Source organism: Nycticebus coucang, chromosome 7, assembly GCF_027406575.1.
Source record: "Nycticebus coucang isolate mNycCou1 chromosome 7, mNycCou1.pri, whole genome shotgun sequence".
NCBI classification, from domain to species: domain Eukaryota; kingdom Metazoa; phylum Chordata; class Mammalia; order Primates; family Lorisidae; genus Nycticebus; species Nycticebus coucang.
In genome coordinates, this window is record NC_069786.1 from 577541 (window position 1) to 596151 (window position 18611).

Sequence of the window (18611 nt, forward strand, 5' to 3'; positions counted from 1 at the left end):
AAAATAGCCAGGCGTTGTAGCAGGTGACTGTAGTCCCAGCTACTTGGAAGAGTGAGGCAAGAGAATCACTTAAGCCTACGAGTTTGAGGTTGCTGTGAGCTGCTATACCACAGCACTCTTCCAAGGGCAATGTAGTGAGACTCTATCTCAAAAAAATTAAAGTATCACACAGATCATTAATGAACATCTCAGTATTGCTAATATTCCCCTCCTCACGCCTTCCTCTAATTTATGGAACTGTGGGGATAAACTTCGAGTAGAAAGAGGCTGGACGGATGATAATTGGTGCGAGACCAAAGGACTAATGTGGCAGCCTGGAAATACCAAACTTAGCAGCACTAATGAAATTTCAACTGCTACACATTGACAGCATCTTGAAAAATACATCAAGTTTATGTAGTGAAGAACTAAAGTACGCTTATCTATTTTTAAAATACACACCACACACTCATAAATATAAGAATTATTCGGGCGGCGCCTGTGGCTCAAGGAGTAGGGCACCGGTCCCATATGCTGGAGGTGGCAGGTTCAAACCTAGCCCCGGCCAAAAGCCACAAAAAAAAAAAAAAAAAAAGAATTATTCATGCCATACCGCATATAGTTTCTTTTCTTCTTCTTCTTCTTTTTTTTTTTTTTTTTGGTTTTTGGCCGGGGCTGGGTTTGAACCTGCCACCTCCAGCATATGGGACCGGCGCCCTACCCCTTGAGCCACAGGCGCTGCCCTCTTTTTTTTTTGAGACAGTATCCCTTTGTCACCCCTGGTAGAGTGCCATGGCGTCCCAGTTCACAGCATCCTCAAACTTTTGGGCTCAAGCAATCCTCCTGTCTCAGCCTCCCAAGTAGCTGGAACTAGAGGCACCCACCACAATGACTGGCTATTTTTAGAGACGGGGTCTCACTCTTGCTTAGGCGATCCACCCGCCTGGGCCTCCCAGAGTGCTAGGATTACAGGTGTGAGCCACTGTGCCGGGACTTGTACAGTATATAGTTTCAAGAGCATGGAAACAAACTTACCAGTCATGGAGGGGGGCTCTTTTCGCCCTCTATCATCTTTCCCTTCATAAACCACTGTAACATCATAAATTGCATCTAAGTAATTCTTCATAGCATCAAAAGCAACATAAGTTGCCTTTATTCGTGGTGTCAGCACATATTTTAATACTGCAAGGCCTAGAAGAAAAGTTGATTCAGTGTGGCCATAAATTAGTTACCAAACACTTCTGCAAAAAGTTCAATAATTAAATTATTTTTTAAATTTCCACAAATAGACAAGAATATATTAATGCCATAACCTCAAATACAGAGGACTTTGAGAAAGCACTCCCACATGCCTTTTCCTATTTAAATCAACATTCATTTAATATATATTTATTAACATCTACACTTACAAGACACTGTGTTGGAAGCTGTCAGAAAAGTGGCCTCCAGGAAACTATGGCCTACTAAAACCCTTCAGTTTAGTAAACCCTGACAAGGGCAAATATTATCTCATTTCTGGAAGGTGGATAAAGATGGCAGCAGAGCGCCTGTGATCTCTTATGGCATGGTCGGAAACCACACTTTCTGACCCCTAGTTCACCACTCCTTTAGCTCTATTTCTGTTCAAATAGAGATGAAAGGAGGGGAAAGTCACTTAAGTGATCCCTCGCTATGTACAAAAGTTGAAGTGAGAGCTGATATGTTCCAGAGTGTGAAGAATTGACCTGATATATTTAGAATAAACTGAAGAACCTAGCTTCTTGATATACTTTAAAAAAAAAAAAAATTGAGACATAATTTACATATCCTACATTCACCTTTTTTTTTTTTTTTTGGAAACAGAGTCTCACTGTGTCACCCTCAGTAGAGTGTCATGGTGTCACAGCTCACAGCAACCTCAAACTCTTGGGCTTAAGCAATTCTTTTACCTCAGCCTCCTGAGAAGCTGGGACTACAGGTGCCCCCACAATGCCCGGCATTTTTTGGTTATAGTTGTCATTGCTGTTTAGCAGACCCAGGCTGGTTTCGAACCCACCAGCCTCAGTATATGTGGCTGGTGCCATAACCAGTGTGCTACGGGTACCGAGCCACATTCACCACTTTAAAGTATACGATTCAGTGGCCTCAAATCTATTCACAGAGCTGTGTAATTACCACGATCCACTTTCAGACTTCTAATTTGCATCACCCCAGATGAACACTCTGCAACGTCTGCACACACTGGATATCCTCTCTGCCTCCTAGCCCTGCTACCACTGCTCTATTTTTTGTCTTTATAGATGTGCTTGTTCTAGACATTTTATGTGAATAAAACCATCCAGTGTGACCTTTTCTATCTGGTTCTTTCACCAACCATAATGTTTCAGAGATTCATCTATATAGCCGCAGATGTCCGTACTTTATTCCTCTTTATGGCTGAGTAATATTCCACTGTGTGGCCAGAACACATTTTGTTTGCCTAGTCATCAGTTGATGAACAATTGGCTTGTTTTCACATTTTGGCTCTAATGAATAATGAACATTCATATAAACTGCATATAAATGCTACAGATCAACAAGTTTTTGTATGAACATATGATTTCGATCCTTTTGGGTAAATCTGACATACTTTAAAAAGCTTAACTGCGGAAATACTGCAGTTATCTAAAAGTAATCACATATTCAGTAGTGTACCTATTAGCATTAAGGATTTACTCTTCTCTATTTCCTGCTACCTTCCTTTTCCCTGACTAAACTTTTTATTAACAATTTAGCAGAAAACAGTACCCCTTAGAAGACAAACGAAAAGAGACTAGAAAAACTAGTCTGAATTTTCTACTAGACTCTCTCCAGGGAAAAGTAGTTGCATAAGGAAGAATAGCTACAATATGGTAGGACCATCCCACAGAAGAATGTTTAAAATGCAGGGTGGTGTGGGAGAGAAAGATTCCCACAGCCACACATCTGACGAAGTCCCCAAAGCAAAAGCAGTTTATTGACAATTTAGTCACAAACTTATGACAAAAAATCTGAATAATATACCAAACTAGGAAAAATTAATATACCAAATAAATTAGTTAGCACTTCCCTCTCTGCTATTAGAGTTTATCCAATTTTATTAAGTCAAGGTTTCAAAGAATTACTCTGTGGTGTTCAAAAAGAACAATTAATTATTAGGTGCTAAGTAAGTTAGTAAGAAAATAAAAGTGTATGGCTCAGCGCCTGTGGCTCAAGTGGCTAAGGCGCCAGCCACATACACCTGAGTTGGTGGGTTTGAATCCACCAGGCCCATCAAACAAGAATGACGGCTGCAACCAAAAAATAGCCAGGCATTGTGGTGGGCACCTGTAGTCCCAGCTACATGGGAGGCTGAGGCAGGAGAATCGCTTGAGCCCAGGAGTTGGAGGTTGCTGTGAGCCATGATGCTACAGCACTCTACCCGGGGCACCAGCTTGAGGCTCTGTCTCAAAAAAAAAAAAGAAAATACTGGGCGGCGCCTGTGGCTCAGTCCTCAGTCTGTAAGGCTTCAGCCCCATATACCAAGGGTGGCGGGTTCAAACCCGGCCCCGGCCAAACTGCAACCAAAAAATAGCCAGGCGTTGTGGCGGGCACCTGTAATCCCAGCTGCTCTGGAGGCTGAGGCAAGAGAATCGCTTAAGCACAGGAGTTGGAGGTTGCTGTGAGCTGTGTGAGGCCACGGCACTCTACCGAGGGCCATAAAGTGAGACTCTGTCTCTACAAAAAAAAAAAAAAAAAAGAAAAGAAAATACAAATGTAAGATCAATGTTTAAAAGTAAAAGTGTTATAATGGGCTAGGCACCCATAGCACAGCGGTTACGGCACCAGCCACATACACTGAGGCTGGCAGGTTCCAACCTGGCCCGGGCCTGCTAAACAACAATGACAACTACAACAAAAAATAGCTGGGCATTGTGGTGGGCACCTGTACTCCCAGTTACTTGGGAGGCTGAGGTAAGAGAATCCCCTTAAGCCTCAGAGTTTGAGGTTGCTGTGAGCTGTGAGCCATGGCACTCTGCCAAAGGTGACATAGTGAGATTCTGTCTCAAAAAAAAAAGTTATAATTAAAGTCTGAAAAAAATGGCTTTGTGATATGAATAAGAAATTGTCATTATTAATAATACATGAATAAAACCAAGAAAAAAAAATTTTTCCTCCCTCTTTATAACCAACTGAAAAAAACCTTCTAATTGAGGAATAAACTGAAACAGCTCTAATTACTCCACACACATTTTCTATGCCAAGTTCTCTGTTTCAAATCCAAATCCTGCATGTTCCAGCTCTCAAAAAGGAAAAGCCAACGAGGAAGGGGAAAAACAGCAGATGTGGTGACAGAGATGCCCAAGAGGAAAAGGATTTGAGAAGGACATGGTCAGCTGCCTTCTCTGGGAGACCCTGAAGGGCCGAGCTGAGAAGTGACCACCTGGAGAGATGGACGTCCTACGTTACTTTGACCAGTATTTTCAATGGAATGGTAGGAAAGGAAGCTCCGAGTGGATTAAGTGAGGTGTTGGTATGTGAGACGAGAAAAAAAACAAACCCAAAACCCAGCAAATTCCTGTAGGTATTTATTAATTTAATAAATTAAATTAATTTAATAAATTAAATTAAATCTATGGGCTACTGATTTCCATAGATTTGAATAATATGAGATATCTTTGCCATTAAAAAAACAGAACCTAGCCCTTCTTTGGTAACTCAGAAGTCACCTTCCATTTCTAAACCAGAGCCTATAAACTCTAGTCCACATCGGGAATTATTTGCAATCTCTGATCAAGTGGCATTCAATACAATGTAGGGACAAAGCAACTCACTACCCTGAAATCTTGGGTCTGTGTTACAATTTTATAATAACCATAGAGACTAACTGAAGGGCGGCACCTGTGGCTCAAGAAGTAGGGCGCCGGCTCCATATACTAGAGGGGTTCAAACCCGGCCCCAGCCAAAAACTGCAAAAAAAAAAAAAAAGGGAGAGACTGAAATTTCTTTTTTTTTTTTGTAGAGACAGAGTCTCACTTTATGGCCCTCGGTAGAGTGCCGTGGCCTCACACAGCTCACAGCAACCTCCAACTCCTGGGCTTAAGCGATTCTCTTGCCTCAGCCTCCAGAGTAGCTGGGACTATAGGCGCCTGCCACAACGCCCGGCTAGAGAGACTGAAATTTCAATGAGAGAAACCCAAATAGCTTATCTGCTCTAGCTAGTGCCCACCATATTGAGATTTGACACTGCCTCTAGAGAATGACATAAGATAAGGCATTGAGAGAAATATGTCAGTGCTGACCGAGCGACTCTGTTCCGTCAGGATCTGTGTCTGTCCCGGTACCTGCTTTGCCTTATTGGCACCTCTGGATTGCCTCAATTGCTAAGTACGAACCTACTGTAACCTTTGACAAAACTTCTACCTCACGGCCATTTGTGGTGGCATTTCAGTATAACTTAAATTTTGTAGTTAATATTACATTTTGAAAATGTTATAAATGATAAACACACTGGAGAAAAAGGCTAATGATCCATTTTAAAAAGTTTATGTTTACAGTTGCAGAGCATTTAACATTATTATCTCACTTGATTTCCACAAATTAACTGAGGCTTAGAAAGGTAAAATGACTTACTCAAAGTCTCACAGCTACCAAGAACTTATAATATCTAGTTCAGTATTTTTCTTTTTCTTTTTTTTTTTTGAAACAGAGCCTCAAGCTATTGCCCTGGGTAGAGTGCTCTGGCGTCACAGCTCACGACAACCTCAAACTCCTGGGCTTAAGTGATTCTCTTGCCTTAGCCTCCTGAGAAGCTGGGACTACAGGTATCCACCACAACGCCCGGCTATTTTTTGGTTGTAGTTGTCATTGTTTGGCAGGCCAAGGCCGGATTTGAACCCGCCAGCTCTGTTTTATGTGGCTGGCGCCTAGTTCAGTACGCTTGAGCTATAGGCACCACCTAGTTCAGTACTTTTCTATTCTGTAATTATTAATAAGCAAGACATTATTCTAAAACTATACACATGTATATTAGAGATAAGGAGGCAATAAAAAATAGCTGGCATAAATGATAGAGTATTTTAGAGATATAAAATGTTCTCGGAATATAAAAATATTAAAATATTTCGAGAGTATGCCTAGTTTTGTTAGTTCTTCTGTTTTCACCCTCAGTATCAGCTACCAATGTTTGCCATTATTAACAAATAGTACCGCTGTGATGGCTGCTTCCTGGAAGGCTGTGTGACATGGAACCTCTTAGCCTTAACATCCGTTCCAGAACTCCAGAAAAGGAAAAATTTCAAGTCCGATAGAATTATTATATATATAAACCATTTCTTTGGAACCTTCAGCCCTCAAGATCCCAACATCATGCCTACAGTTTCAATATAATTAATCTTAGTCCTCACTTCACTGCTGTTGGTGTTGCTTGTTGTTGAAGCAGTGAAGGCTGCAGATGCCATTGCTCTGTTACTGGGTGTAGTTCTCAGCATCACAGGCATCTGTGCTTGCTTGTGGATATATGCTCGAAAGAGAAATGGACAGATGTGACTTTGAAGGATTTCCTAAATCAAACCTTGCCATAAAAACCTTTGTGCTGTTGAGACTAAACGTGAGCTTTGGTGTCTGAAAGTTTCCAAGAAACAGTAAATAGTAGAGTTTCATATACTTGTTTCCCTTAAAATGGGAACAAATTGATACATAAATGGGAAAAAAATGTTTTCTTTACAAGTTATGCACTAAATATTTCTGCCTATACTTTATATGTGCTGGTTAGAAGGAAGTGAGATGGTTGAAATTTACATCAGTCATTCATAGTTTTAGGATTTTCAAAAGCCCGTGAGACAAGAAGAAGGAAGCTTTTGCCCAGAATCCAAGGAAATCTCCCCTGCTAAGTTACAGTCACTGCCTTCCGAATTGTTAAGGAGTGTTTTCTCCTTATTTTTTATCATATTTTTGTTTTATCACTCAAGTTAATATGGTATTTAGATATCACATAGCCAAACATTGAAACATTTATCTCTGGGTAAAAAACATTTAGAAAGATGTATTCAGTATATCTAATATTGAAATAGAAAAAAGATTTAATGTAAAAACAAAATCCTTTATATTAACATTGAAATGGAGAAGAGCTCTAATTTGAAAAAGAAATAAACTTTATATTAATTAACTGATTATCTCTATGATGAGAAGTACTATATTAAATATAAGCCCATTGTGTTGTAAAAAAAAAAAAAAAACAAAACAAATAATACCTTTTTCTCCACTTTCTTTCTTTTTTTTTTTGTGATTTTTTTGGCCGGGGCTGGGTTTGAACCCGCCACCTCCGGCACATGGGACCGGTGCCCCACTCCTTGAGCCACAGGCGCCACCTCTTTCTTTTTTTTTTTTAACTGTTGCCCTGGGTTGAATGTCCTGGCGTTATAGCTCATAGCAATCTCCAACTCTTGGGCTCAAGCGAGCCTCTTGCCTCAGTTTTTCTATTTTTAGTAGAGATGGGTCTCGCTTTTTGGTCTTGAACTCATGAACTGAAGCTATCCACCCACCTCGGCCTCCCAGAGAGCAAGGATTACAGGCATGAGCCACCACGCCTGGCCTTTTTCTCCACTTCATGAGTGGAGTGAAAGATGGGAGTTACTAAGATGGTAAATAGGAATATATGGCTAGAAAGATAAACTGTATCTTTGACCTACTGAGTTGGAGAGATGCCTTTGGGCCAGCCAAGTGAAACTCTCTAGAGAACAATTGTACATACTGGTCTCAAGTTAGGCAGAGACAGAAGAATGGGAAAGCTTTTTGTGAGTCATTAGCAGTCAAATGGTGGCTGAAGCCATAGATTTAGTGGAAGAGCATCATGAAAAACAAAGTGTAATGAATTCAAAACCAAAGTCAGACATCAGAAACAACCCACGAAACAGGAAAGAATATAGTCAAAGAGGAAGCTAGAAAAGAGACTGTGAAAAAGTTACTACAAAGGTAAGAAAATGGAGAACAGCCCTACAGAAATCTAGGGAGAGAATTTCAATAAGAAAAGCAAGAATTTCTTATCAGATCATAATGAATTGAGGGACGACTAAAAACTGAAAAGTAGACACAACCAAAGTTCAGATCCAGGAAGTGTTGGCTGTTAATGAAGGCGCGGGTGGGGAAGTGTGATGCTGTCAGGAGGACAATGTCTAAGACTGAAGGAGAACATTTTATCTTCTAAATGTGAGAAGGGCAACAGAGACGATGCTACAGCAGAAGATGACTGAAATGACAGACTATGATGATGTCCAGGGTAGCTTAAGGGAAGGGCAAGGAAGTCCCCTCCCCCCCCTTCCTGAGCCACTCCTGGATTGGAGGCGTGTGTGCCTGGAGCAAAATAAACAAACCAACATTTTTTTTTTTTTTTGAGACAGAGTCTCACTTTGTTGCCCTCCACAGAGTGCTTGGTATCATAGCTCACAGCAACTTCAAACTCTTGGGCTCAAGCTATCCTCTTGCCTCAGCCTCCCAAGAAGGGAACATGCCACAACAGCCGGCTATTTTTTTTTTTTTTTTTTGTAGAGACAGAGTCTCACTTTATGGCCCTAGGTAGAGTGCCATGGCATCACACAGCTCACAGCAACCTCCAACTCCTGGGCGTAAGCGATTCTCTTGCTTCAGCCTCCCAAGTAGCTGGGACTACAGGCACCCGCCACAACACCTGGCTATTTTTTTGTTGCAGTTTGGCTGGGGCTGGGTTTGAACCCACCACCCTCGGTATATGGGGCCGGCACCTTACCGACTGAGCCACAGGTGCCGCTCAACACCCGGCTATTTTTATAGATGAAGGTCTCGCTCAGGCTGGTCTCGAACCTGTGAGCTCTGGCAATACACCTACCTTGGCCTCCCAGAGTGCTAGGATTACAGGCGTGAGTCACTGTGCTGAGCCTCAAACTAGCATTTTAAAAACGTATTATTACAAATAATCTCGGGTACATGTGCTTATCGTCTCTGGCAAGAACACTTTAAGAATTCCACTTTATTGGGTGGCCCCTGTGGCTCAGTGAGTAGGGCGCCGGCCCCATATACCGAGGGTGGCATGTACGAACCCGGCCCTGGCCAAACTGCAACAAAAAATAGCCAGGCGATGTGTCGGGTGCTGTAGTCCCAACTTCTTGGGAGGCTGAGGCAAGAGAATCACCTAAGCCCAAGAGCTGGAGGTTGCTGTGAGGGCTTGGTGCCTGTAGCTTAGGAGCTAGGGTGCCAGCCACATACAGCGGGGCTGGTGGGTTCGAACCTGGCCCAGGCCTGGTAAACAATGACAACTACAACAAAAAAATAGCCGGGTGTTGTGGTGGGCACCTGTAGTCCTAGCTACTTGGGAAGCTGAGGTAAGAGAATCGCTTAAGCCCAAGAGTTTGAGGTTGCTGAGCCGAGACGCCTTGGCACTCTACAGAGGGTGACACAGTAAGACTCTGTCTCAAGGAAAAAAATCCACCTTAGATAGACTGTAACATAATCCACAGCATAGAAATATGCATTTTAACAAGCACTTAATTTACCACTAATCTCTTAGACATACAAACAAATTAAGGAGCAGAAACTCCATTTTCTTTTCTTTTTTTTTGAAACTCCATTTTAAGAGAGATAATATACACATTCATTCAAAGAATGAATATATTCATGCATTCAATTGTTGTAAAACATATATATCTTCTCCAGGAACAAAACTAAAAAAGTCATTATCTTTAAAAGTTGTTTGTTCAAATATAGTTGAATTTTTACTTACCTTGTTGAGCTGCAAATGCCTGACTAGTTGAAAGGACTTTTGTTTGTCCTGGATTATACCTTGTACCTTCTGGGAAAATCACAAGATACATCTGTGAGGCATAAAGAAAATTTGGTTTATTTTATGTAAGCTTTGTTGTTGCTGCTGTTGTTAACAATGATAACGATTTATAAGGGAGTATTTCCTATGGTGGAAAAAAAATAAGAATATTCATTAACTTATGACCTTCATTTCCCATAGAGCAGCCAAAAAAAAAAAAAAAAAAGAAGAAGAATTCATTAGACTCGGCACCTGTAGCTCAGTGGTTACGGCGCTGGCCACATACATTGGGGCTGGCAGGTTCAAACCCGGCCCAGGCCTGCTAAACAACAATGACAACTACAATGAAAAAACAGCTGCGCATTGTGGCAGGCGCCTGTAGTCTCAGCTACTTGGAAGGCTGAGGCAAGAGAATGGCTTAAGCCCAAGAGTTTGAGGTTGCTGCGAGCTGTGATGCCACAGCACTCTACCCAGGGCGACATAATGACACTTTGTCTCAAAAAAAAAAAAAAAAAGAATAATTCATTAACTTATTAACCTTTATTTCAAGCAGAATAACCAAAATTCAATTAAGTCTGAACATAATATGGACTATATTTAAAATTCAGTCTTACATTCACTGGTAGAACAGTCACTGAGAATCTAAAAACATTTCTAATTACATGCTAATAATTTACTAATTAAAAATCTGGCCATGAAAGGCTGGCTCACACATAAAGCTTTAATTAATGAAAAAACCTTTTCCCCCAAGATCCTGTAAAATGACTAAATTTTATAAAGATGTACATTTGAGAAATCATATTTTTAAGTATCAACACTAAAAGTATATGTTATTTGAGAAAAATCATATAAAACATCTAAATTTCCAGCATGTAAAAGTAAGTATTCACACTGCAAATGCTTCATACAGAATTCCTATATTAGAGAGCCTCTTTAATGCCCTATAAATGACTTAATTTATAAGCCACCTCATATTTTTTACATAAAGGAACTCGAAATAATGTACTTATAAATAAATAAAGGAGACTATGAAGCTGGATGTTTACTAAGTAACCAGTTAGTGTAAGCTTTTATACTTATTTGCTTGGGAAAGTAAAAACAGAAACATTAAAATTATATAGCAACTTGAGAACCGAGTTACAAAAACTACACTAATAATTGTGTTTGATAGCCAAAAGACAAAAATAAGACATTTACACCAAATCTTTTCAAACACAAATAGACTATGGAAGGTGTTCAGGGGAAAAAAACCATGTTCTTTTCATCCATTCTCACCAGATCCCAGACAATCCTGTCTATATACATCTGGCACAGAAGCATTTCGTTATCCAGATGACCTATGATTATAGGACTCTAATTTAATGAACCTATGTGACAGTCTGGATTTTTTTCATTAGACAAACTTAGGATTAAACTCTTCCCAAGTTTCATCTGAAATATTGGTATAATGGTTGGATCTCTGAAAATTAGGCATTTTTAGCTTTTTATTCATCTGTACATTAGTTCTGAGAACCTATTATCATATTTGATAATGAAGATTGATCAGATCTGTTAGGAAAATGTAGAAAAATGGAGATAAAATTAAGAAAAGAAATTCCTTAGCCGGGCGTTGTGGCGGGTGCCTGTAGTCCCAGCTACTTGGGAGGCTGAGGCAAGAGAATCGCTTAAGCCCAGGAGTTGGAGGTTGCTGTGAGCTGTGTGAGGCCACGGCACTCTACCGAGGGCCATAAAGTGAAACTCTGTCTCTACAAAAAAAAAAAAAAGAAAAGAAATTCCTTATTATATTCCAGCAACTAAAAGGAAAAACAGAAAGAAAAGTATTAAAGATAGTTCTCAAAACCACAAATCTGTTTTCATGAAAATGTATTTTATAGTTTATACTGAAAGCCATGAAAGCAATTACTGTGGCCAATTAGCTTTTAGCACAATTATTTATAAATAAATTGATTCATTCAAAGGTAAAACAAAGAGAAAATAAATGAATACAATGATTCATGATTTCCAAGATTATTAATAACTCCTATGGTGTTATTTTCAATTTTCTATTCTTAGATGTTTAATTTAAAAGACTTTTGAATGTATTATATAATATTTTTTCAAAAAAAAAAAGGTCTACCAGAGAACAAAAATAAGGTATATTTGGGCCAGGTATAGAGGTTCATACCTGTAATTCCAGCATTTTGGGAGGCCAAGGTGAGAGGACTGCTTGAGGCAGAAGTTCAAGACCATACTGGGCAACACAGAAAAACAACATCTCTACAAAAAATTTAAACATTAGCTGGATGTGGTGATATGCACCTGTAGTCTCAGCTACCTAGGAGGCAGAGGTAGGAGGATCACTTGAGCCCAGGAGTTTGAGGTTACAGTGAGCTATGATTATACCATTGCATTCCAGCCTGGATGACAGAGGTGGTTCTCTTTGAACAATAAAAAAGAGAGAGAACTATATTTATTCAGGGTGCACTCAAAAAATATTTCTTGTACACTTATGTGCTAATTACTATATATATAGGATAACAATAGATAAGGTCCTCCCCACTTGATGGTCTTCGAAGACAAGTGAGAAAAAAATACATTAAACAGAAAAATAATAATATATAATTACACATCATGGTGTGATTAGGAAGATAAAAAATAAGCTGCCACAAAGGATAGTAACAAGAAGGAATCTGGAAAAGATGATGGGGCTAAAACCTAAAGAAAATAAAAGAATGAGGGTTTTCTCAAAGATGAGGAATAAGGACCAGATGTCTATTCTCACAGTTCTACTCAAGGCTGTATTAGAGGGTCTACAGAGGAAATCTGGCAAGAAGCAAGATAAGGGCCATCCAGATTAAAAAGGAAAAAGTAAAATTTATACACAAATGACAAGACTATCTATGCAAGAAATCCTAATAATTTTTTTAAGTTTCTAGATAATAAGTTTGGTAAGATTGGGGGATGAAAAAGTCAATATACAAAAATCAACTGTGCATCTAGGACAAATAATAAGAAACTTAAAAAATTTAAATGCCGTCTATAAAAGCATCAAAAAATATGGAATTGCTAGGAATCAATCTGGCAAACAATATGTTTGTGCACTAAAAAATGATACAATTAAGCTAAAAGAAATGAAGATCTAAATAAATGAACGTAGGCTGTCTCCATAGATTAAAAGATTCAGTATTATTATATCAAATTTTCCCAGAATTAATCTGTGGGTTCAATACAACCCAAATCAAAATCCCAGCAAGTTTTCTCAAACTGATTCATTCTATAATTCATATGGAAATGCAATGAATTTAAAATAGCCAAAACAACTTCAAAACAAAGAACAAATTTAGGAAACAACTACCAGATTTGAAAACTTACTACAAAACCAGAGTAATTAAGACAGTATGGTATTGGCATAAGGATACACATATACAGCAAACCGTCCATTGAATGATAGTGGACCCATGTATACTCAGCCTATTTATTTCATTTTCAAACACTAGGGGGGAAATAACCTGTTCAATAGTGATAGATATCTATATTTAAAAAATATAAAATTCAGGTGGCGCCTGTGGCTCAAAGGAGTAGGGCACCGGCCCCATATACCGGAGGTGGCAGGTTCAGACCCAGCCCCGGCCAAAAGCTGGGGGGAGAAAAAAAAATAAAATAAAAAAATAAAATAAAAATAATATAGGGGTGGCGCCTGTGGCTCAGTTGGTAAGGCGCCGGCCCCATATACCGAGGGTGGCGGGTTCAAACCCGGCCCCGGCTGAACTGCAACCAAAAAATAGCTGGGTGTTGTGGCGGGCACCTGTGGTCCCAGCTACTTGGGAGGCTGAGGCAAGAGAATCGCTTAAGCCCAGGAGTTCGAGGTTGCTGTGAGCTGTGTGATGCCATGGCACTCTACCGAGGGCCATAAAGTGAGACTCTGTCTCTACAAAAAAAAAAAAAAAAAAATATATATATATATATATATATATATAAACTTCAACCTTATACTATATACAAAAGTGAACTCGAAATGGATCACAGACCTAACGGTAAAAGTAAAACTTCCAGAAGAAAACAGGAGAATATCTTACTAATCTTGAGTTTGGCAAAGACTTCTTAAATAGGACACACACACACACACAAAAATCACAAGTTGAGATAGGTGACTACATTAAACAGCAGATTTCAATGCAAACACACAGTAGAACACATTCTACTGGAAGATAATGCTTTCTAGGACTTATATAGCAGGAGAGAAGTTAACATCTGGCTTCGAAGTTATTTTTTTTTGTAGAGACAGAGTCTCACTTTACTGCCCTCGGTAGAGTGCCGTGGCGTCACACGGCTCACAGCAACCTCCAGCTCTTGGGCTTATGTGATTCTCTTGCGTCAGCCTCCCAAGCAGCTGGCACTACAGGCCCCCGCCACAACACCCGGCTATTTTTTTGTTGTTGCAGTTTGCCCGGGGCTGGGTTTGAACCCACCACCCTCGGCATATGGGGCTGGCGCCCTACTCACTGAGCCACAGGCGCTGCCCTGGCTTCAAAGTTTTGAAGGACAGGCTGACACCAGCTACTTGGGAGGCTGAGTCAAGAGAATCACTTAAGTCCAAGAGTTTAAGGTTGCTGTGAGCTGTGATACCACAGCACTCTACCCAGAGCAACATAGTGAGACTCTGTCTCAAAAAAAAAAAAGAAAAAAGAAAGAAAGTGGTTTCCTAAAATGGAATCTTCTCCTGGTAAAGATACTGTGAACACTGTTGAAAAGCAAACAAAAGGATTTAGAATATTATATAAACTTGGTAGATAAAAGGTGAGACTGAGCGGATAACTTCAATTCTGAATTAAGTTCTATGGGTAAAATGCTATCAAACAACATCTAATGCTATAGAGAATCTTGTGAAAGGAAAAGTCAACTGATGCCGCAAACTTCACTGTGGTCTTACTTAAAGAAATTGCCACAGCCACTCCCACCTTCAGTAACCACCAGACTGTTCAGTGAGCACCCATTAACAATGAGGCAAGACCATCTGTCAGTGGAAAGATTATATAACAAGCTGAAGACTCAGATGAGCGTTTTTTTTTATGTACATTGTCTCTATAGATATGACACTACCACACACTTAATAGTCTTTGTGTAACATGTGGCCGCAGACAACAATCATTCCTCCAATGTGCAGCAGAGAAAAAAAATAGATGGGATATCCCTGTGCTATAGTATGCTATGAATCTAACTTTTAAATGCACTGGTAAACCGAGAAATTCACGTGACTGGCTTCACCGTGGTATTTGTTTTATTGAAGTGATCTGGAATTAAATCCAGTTTCTAATTTTTAATAGTCCCAAATTGGATAACATCAGATGAATCGATGAACAAATTGTTATATATCCACACAATGACATATTAATCAGCAGTAAAAAGAAAAAAGCTATTCATACATATAATAATTAGGATGGAACTCAAAATAACTATGCTAAGTGGAAGAAGCTGGATCTACCCCAAGAGTACAAACTGTAATGCCACTTACAAAAAATTGCAGAAAATACCATCTAATTTATATCAACAGAAAAGAGAGCAGCAATTGCCTTAAGATAGAATAGGTGCAAGGATGCACAAAAAAACTTTTGGACAAAATGAATATGTTACCTTGATTGCAATGATGTTTTGTTTGTTTTTTTTTTTGTAGAGACAGAGTTTCACTTTATCGCCCTTGGTAGAGTGCCGTGGCGTCACACAGCTCACAGCAACCTCCAACTCCTGGGCTTAGGCGATTCTCCTGCCTCAGCCTCCCGAGTAGCTGGGACTACAGGCGCCCGCCACAACGCCCGGCTATTTTTTTGTTGCAGTTTGGCCGGGACCAGGTTTGAACCCGCCACCCTCGGTATATGGGGCCGGTGCCCTACTCACTGAGCCACAGGCGCGGCCCTGCAATGATGTTTTTAAGGATGTATACACATATCAAAATTCACCAAACTATGCACTTTTACCGTATACAGTTAATTTATACATCAGTTATACTTCAATAATGCCACAATACTTCAATTTATAAAAAGAATGAGATTGAAACAACAGACAAGAGATACATTATGTATAAAGGATATGATGTAAGAAAGCCTGATATGGAAGGAATTAAGAAAACACCAGTGTAATGTAATGCAAAAGTGAAAGAATGACATAAAACAAACTTAAGACAATAAATAAATAAGTAAAAACAAAATTAAACAAGACACAAAGATAAATCCTACAGTTTCCAGGTGTGAGGTGTGATGGGGAGAGTAAAGCATGAATACCACAGAGTTTCTTCTTGTGCAGCATTTCTTCTTGGGGTAATGAAAATGATGTGGACTTAGATAATGATATGGTTGCCTAACTCTGCAAATAAAATCCATCACTGCCTCTACTTTCCACAATTCAGCAAATAGGAATCAGAATTTTAAAAGGGACTCATTATTAAACAGAATAAAAGTTACATTTCAAAAGTAAAATACAATTTGGTGGGCATATAAAGTCAAGAATAACATAAAATAATGCTATTTTATGGCCATTTCTCCACAAAGTCAGTGATATTGTACAGGAAATCAATTTTACAAAAACTATAACTGGAGTACAGAACTGAGATAGCACAGCCTGAATACCTGGCTTCAAAACCCAGCTTCTTGGGTGGCACCTGTAGCTCAGTGGGTAGGTTGCTAGCCACATACACCAAGGCTGGTGGGTTCAAACCCGGTCCGGGCCAGCTAAAACAACAATGACAACTACAACAACAACAAAAATAGCCAGGCACTGTGGTGGACGCCGGCAGTCCCAGCTATTTGGGAGGAGAATCACTTGGCCCAAGAGTTTGGCAAGAGAATCACTTAAGCCCAAGAGTTTGAGGTTGCTGTGAGCTGTGATGCTACAGCATTCTACCCAGGGTGACAGCTTGAGACTCTGTTTCAAAAAATAAAATAAAATAAAATAAAATAACCCAGCTGCTCCCCTGACAGGACTTGGGTAAACTCTTATCTTCTTTGTGCCTCAAATTTCCTTGTCTAGAAAATAAAAATTATAATGTATAATTTTAATTATTATAATTTTTAATATATTATAAAAATTACAATATTTAATAATGTCTAGTTTAATGTACATTTAAATATACATTTTATATACATTTAATATACATTATATATTTTAATGTATAATATAAATAAAATTATAATGTATATTTAATAATTAATAAAATATATTATATTATATATTATAAAAATATTATAATGTCTTTGTGAAGTATAATCTCTATACTTCACAGAGATACGTGTATTATGAGGTAAAAGGTAGTAATACATAAAATCTACTTAATATGGTGCCTGGGGCGGCACCTGTGGCTCAGTCGGTAAGGCGCCGGCCCCATATACCGAGGGTGGCGGGTTCAAACCCGGCCCCGCCGAACTGCAACAAAAAAAAATAGCCGGGTGTTGTGGCGGGCGCCTGTAGTCCCAGCTACTCGGGAGGCTGAGGCAAGAGAATCGCTTAAGCCCAGGAGTTGGAGGTTGCTGTGAGCTGTGTGACGCCACGGCACTCTACGGAGGGCCATAAAGTGAGACTCTGTCTCTATAAAAAAAAAAAATATGGTGCCTGGAACAAAATCCTGCAATTTGCTCTTGTTTCAATTAAAACATAGATTTGCTTTACAAATCTAAGATGACCTATTTGTTGGAAGAAAACTAATGAGACACATATCACTAATCACCTATCTTAATCTGGTGCTCTGCTTTCCCACATCGGTCTTGCAGGTCACGATCTCAGGAACAAAGACTTCTAAAGGCACTACGACCTCAGTAGTACTCTAAGTTCTCTTTCTGGTATGCTAGCCATGCATGGCAGACAGTACAAATGGAACATCAAGGTTTTTTTTTTTTGTAGAGTCAGAGTCTCACTGTACCACCCTCGGTAGAGTGCCGTGGCCTCACACAGCTCACAGCAACCTCCAACTCTTGGGCTTAAGCGATTCTCTTGCCTCAGCCTCCCGAGTAGCTGGGACTACAGGCGCCCGCCACAAAGAACATCAAGGTTTTAAAATAAAACTTTTTGTCCTTCTTCAAGTGTACTCATATATTAACTTCTTTGCTATTGGTTTCAAATTGCTGACAAAAAACCAGCCATTTGTTTTTAGTTCCCACAGAAATGGAAAAGGTGGCTATAGAGGAGGAAGAAAGATTAAAAACAGATATCAACCTGGCTGCACTCTGGAAGGCCGAGGTGGGTGGACTGCCTGAGCTCAGGAGTTGGGAGACCAGCCTGAGCAAGAGTAAGACCCTGTCTCTACTAAAAACAGAGAAAACAGCCAGGCATAGTGGTGGACACTGTAGTCCCAGCCACTAGAGAGGCAAAAGGATTGCTTAAACCCAAGACATTGAGGTTGCTGTAAACTGTGACACCATGGCACCCTACCAAGGGCAACAAAGTGAGTCTCTGCCTCAATTAAAAAAAAAAAAAAAAAAAACACTCAGATATATAATACTTAAACTGCTACACATCAAAAACATGGAGAAACTTGAAGGCAGCCAGAGAAAAAAGACATATAATAAATAAAACAGGGTTTCTCGACATTAGCACTTTTGACACTATATTTACAGGGGGCAGGGTGAGGGAGGGAAGCAAGGGGAAACCACGTATAGAATGCTACTATTCATGTAAAAAGAGTGCTGTGCCTGTTTGCTTCCCATACAGAGCCTACAGCAGAATACACAAGAAACTCCACAGCAGCCATATGTGGCTAGCTGGAGGAAGAAGTGGGATGGACACATAAATTTATGAGTCAAAATTTAAAAAATTTTAAAGAAAAAAAAAAAATATATATATATATTGCTAATCAATTCTCTTTTAGAAATCTGTAAGCACTGAACCCCAATTCTGCCAA

The 18611-nt window shown here is 39.6% G+C and overlaps 2 protein-coding genes and 1 pseudogene across 4 annotated transcripts in view; 2 read left to right on the top strand and 1 right to left on the bottom strand.

Annotated features, from left to right (window-relative positions):
* Positions 1-18611, top strand: part of DEFB1 (defensin beta 1) — a 229237-nt gene that overhangs the window by 114661 nt on the left and 95965 nt on the right. The window lies entirely within an intron of this gene.
* Positions 1-18611, bottom strand: part of AGPAT5 (1-acylglycerol-3-phosphate O-acyltransferase 5) — a 52373-nt gene that overhangs the window by 8877 nt on the left and 24885 nt on the right. For 2 of the 3 annotated variants that reach the window (XM_053596665.1, XM_053596664.1), the window contains 2 exons: positions 9710-9800; positions 1015-1170 (listed from right to left, as the gene is read on the bottom strand). In XM_053596665.1, coding sequence (XP_053452640.1) covers positions 1015-1170; positions 9710-9800 — 247 coding nt within the window. The remainder of the gene's footprint in view (positions 1-1014; positions 1171-9709; positions 9801-18611) is intronic. The other variant, XM_053596666.1, reaches the window with a different exon arrangement.
* On the top strand, positions 6185-6919 carry LOC128589862 (small integral membrane protein 30-like; annotated as a pseudogene).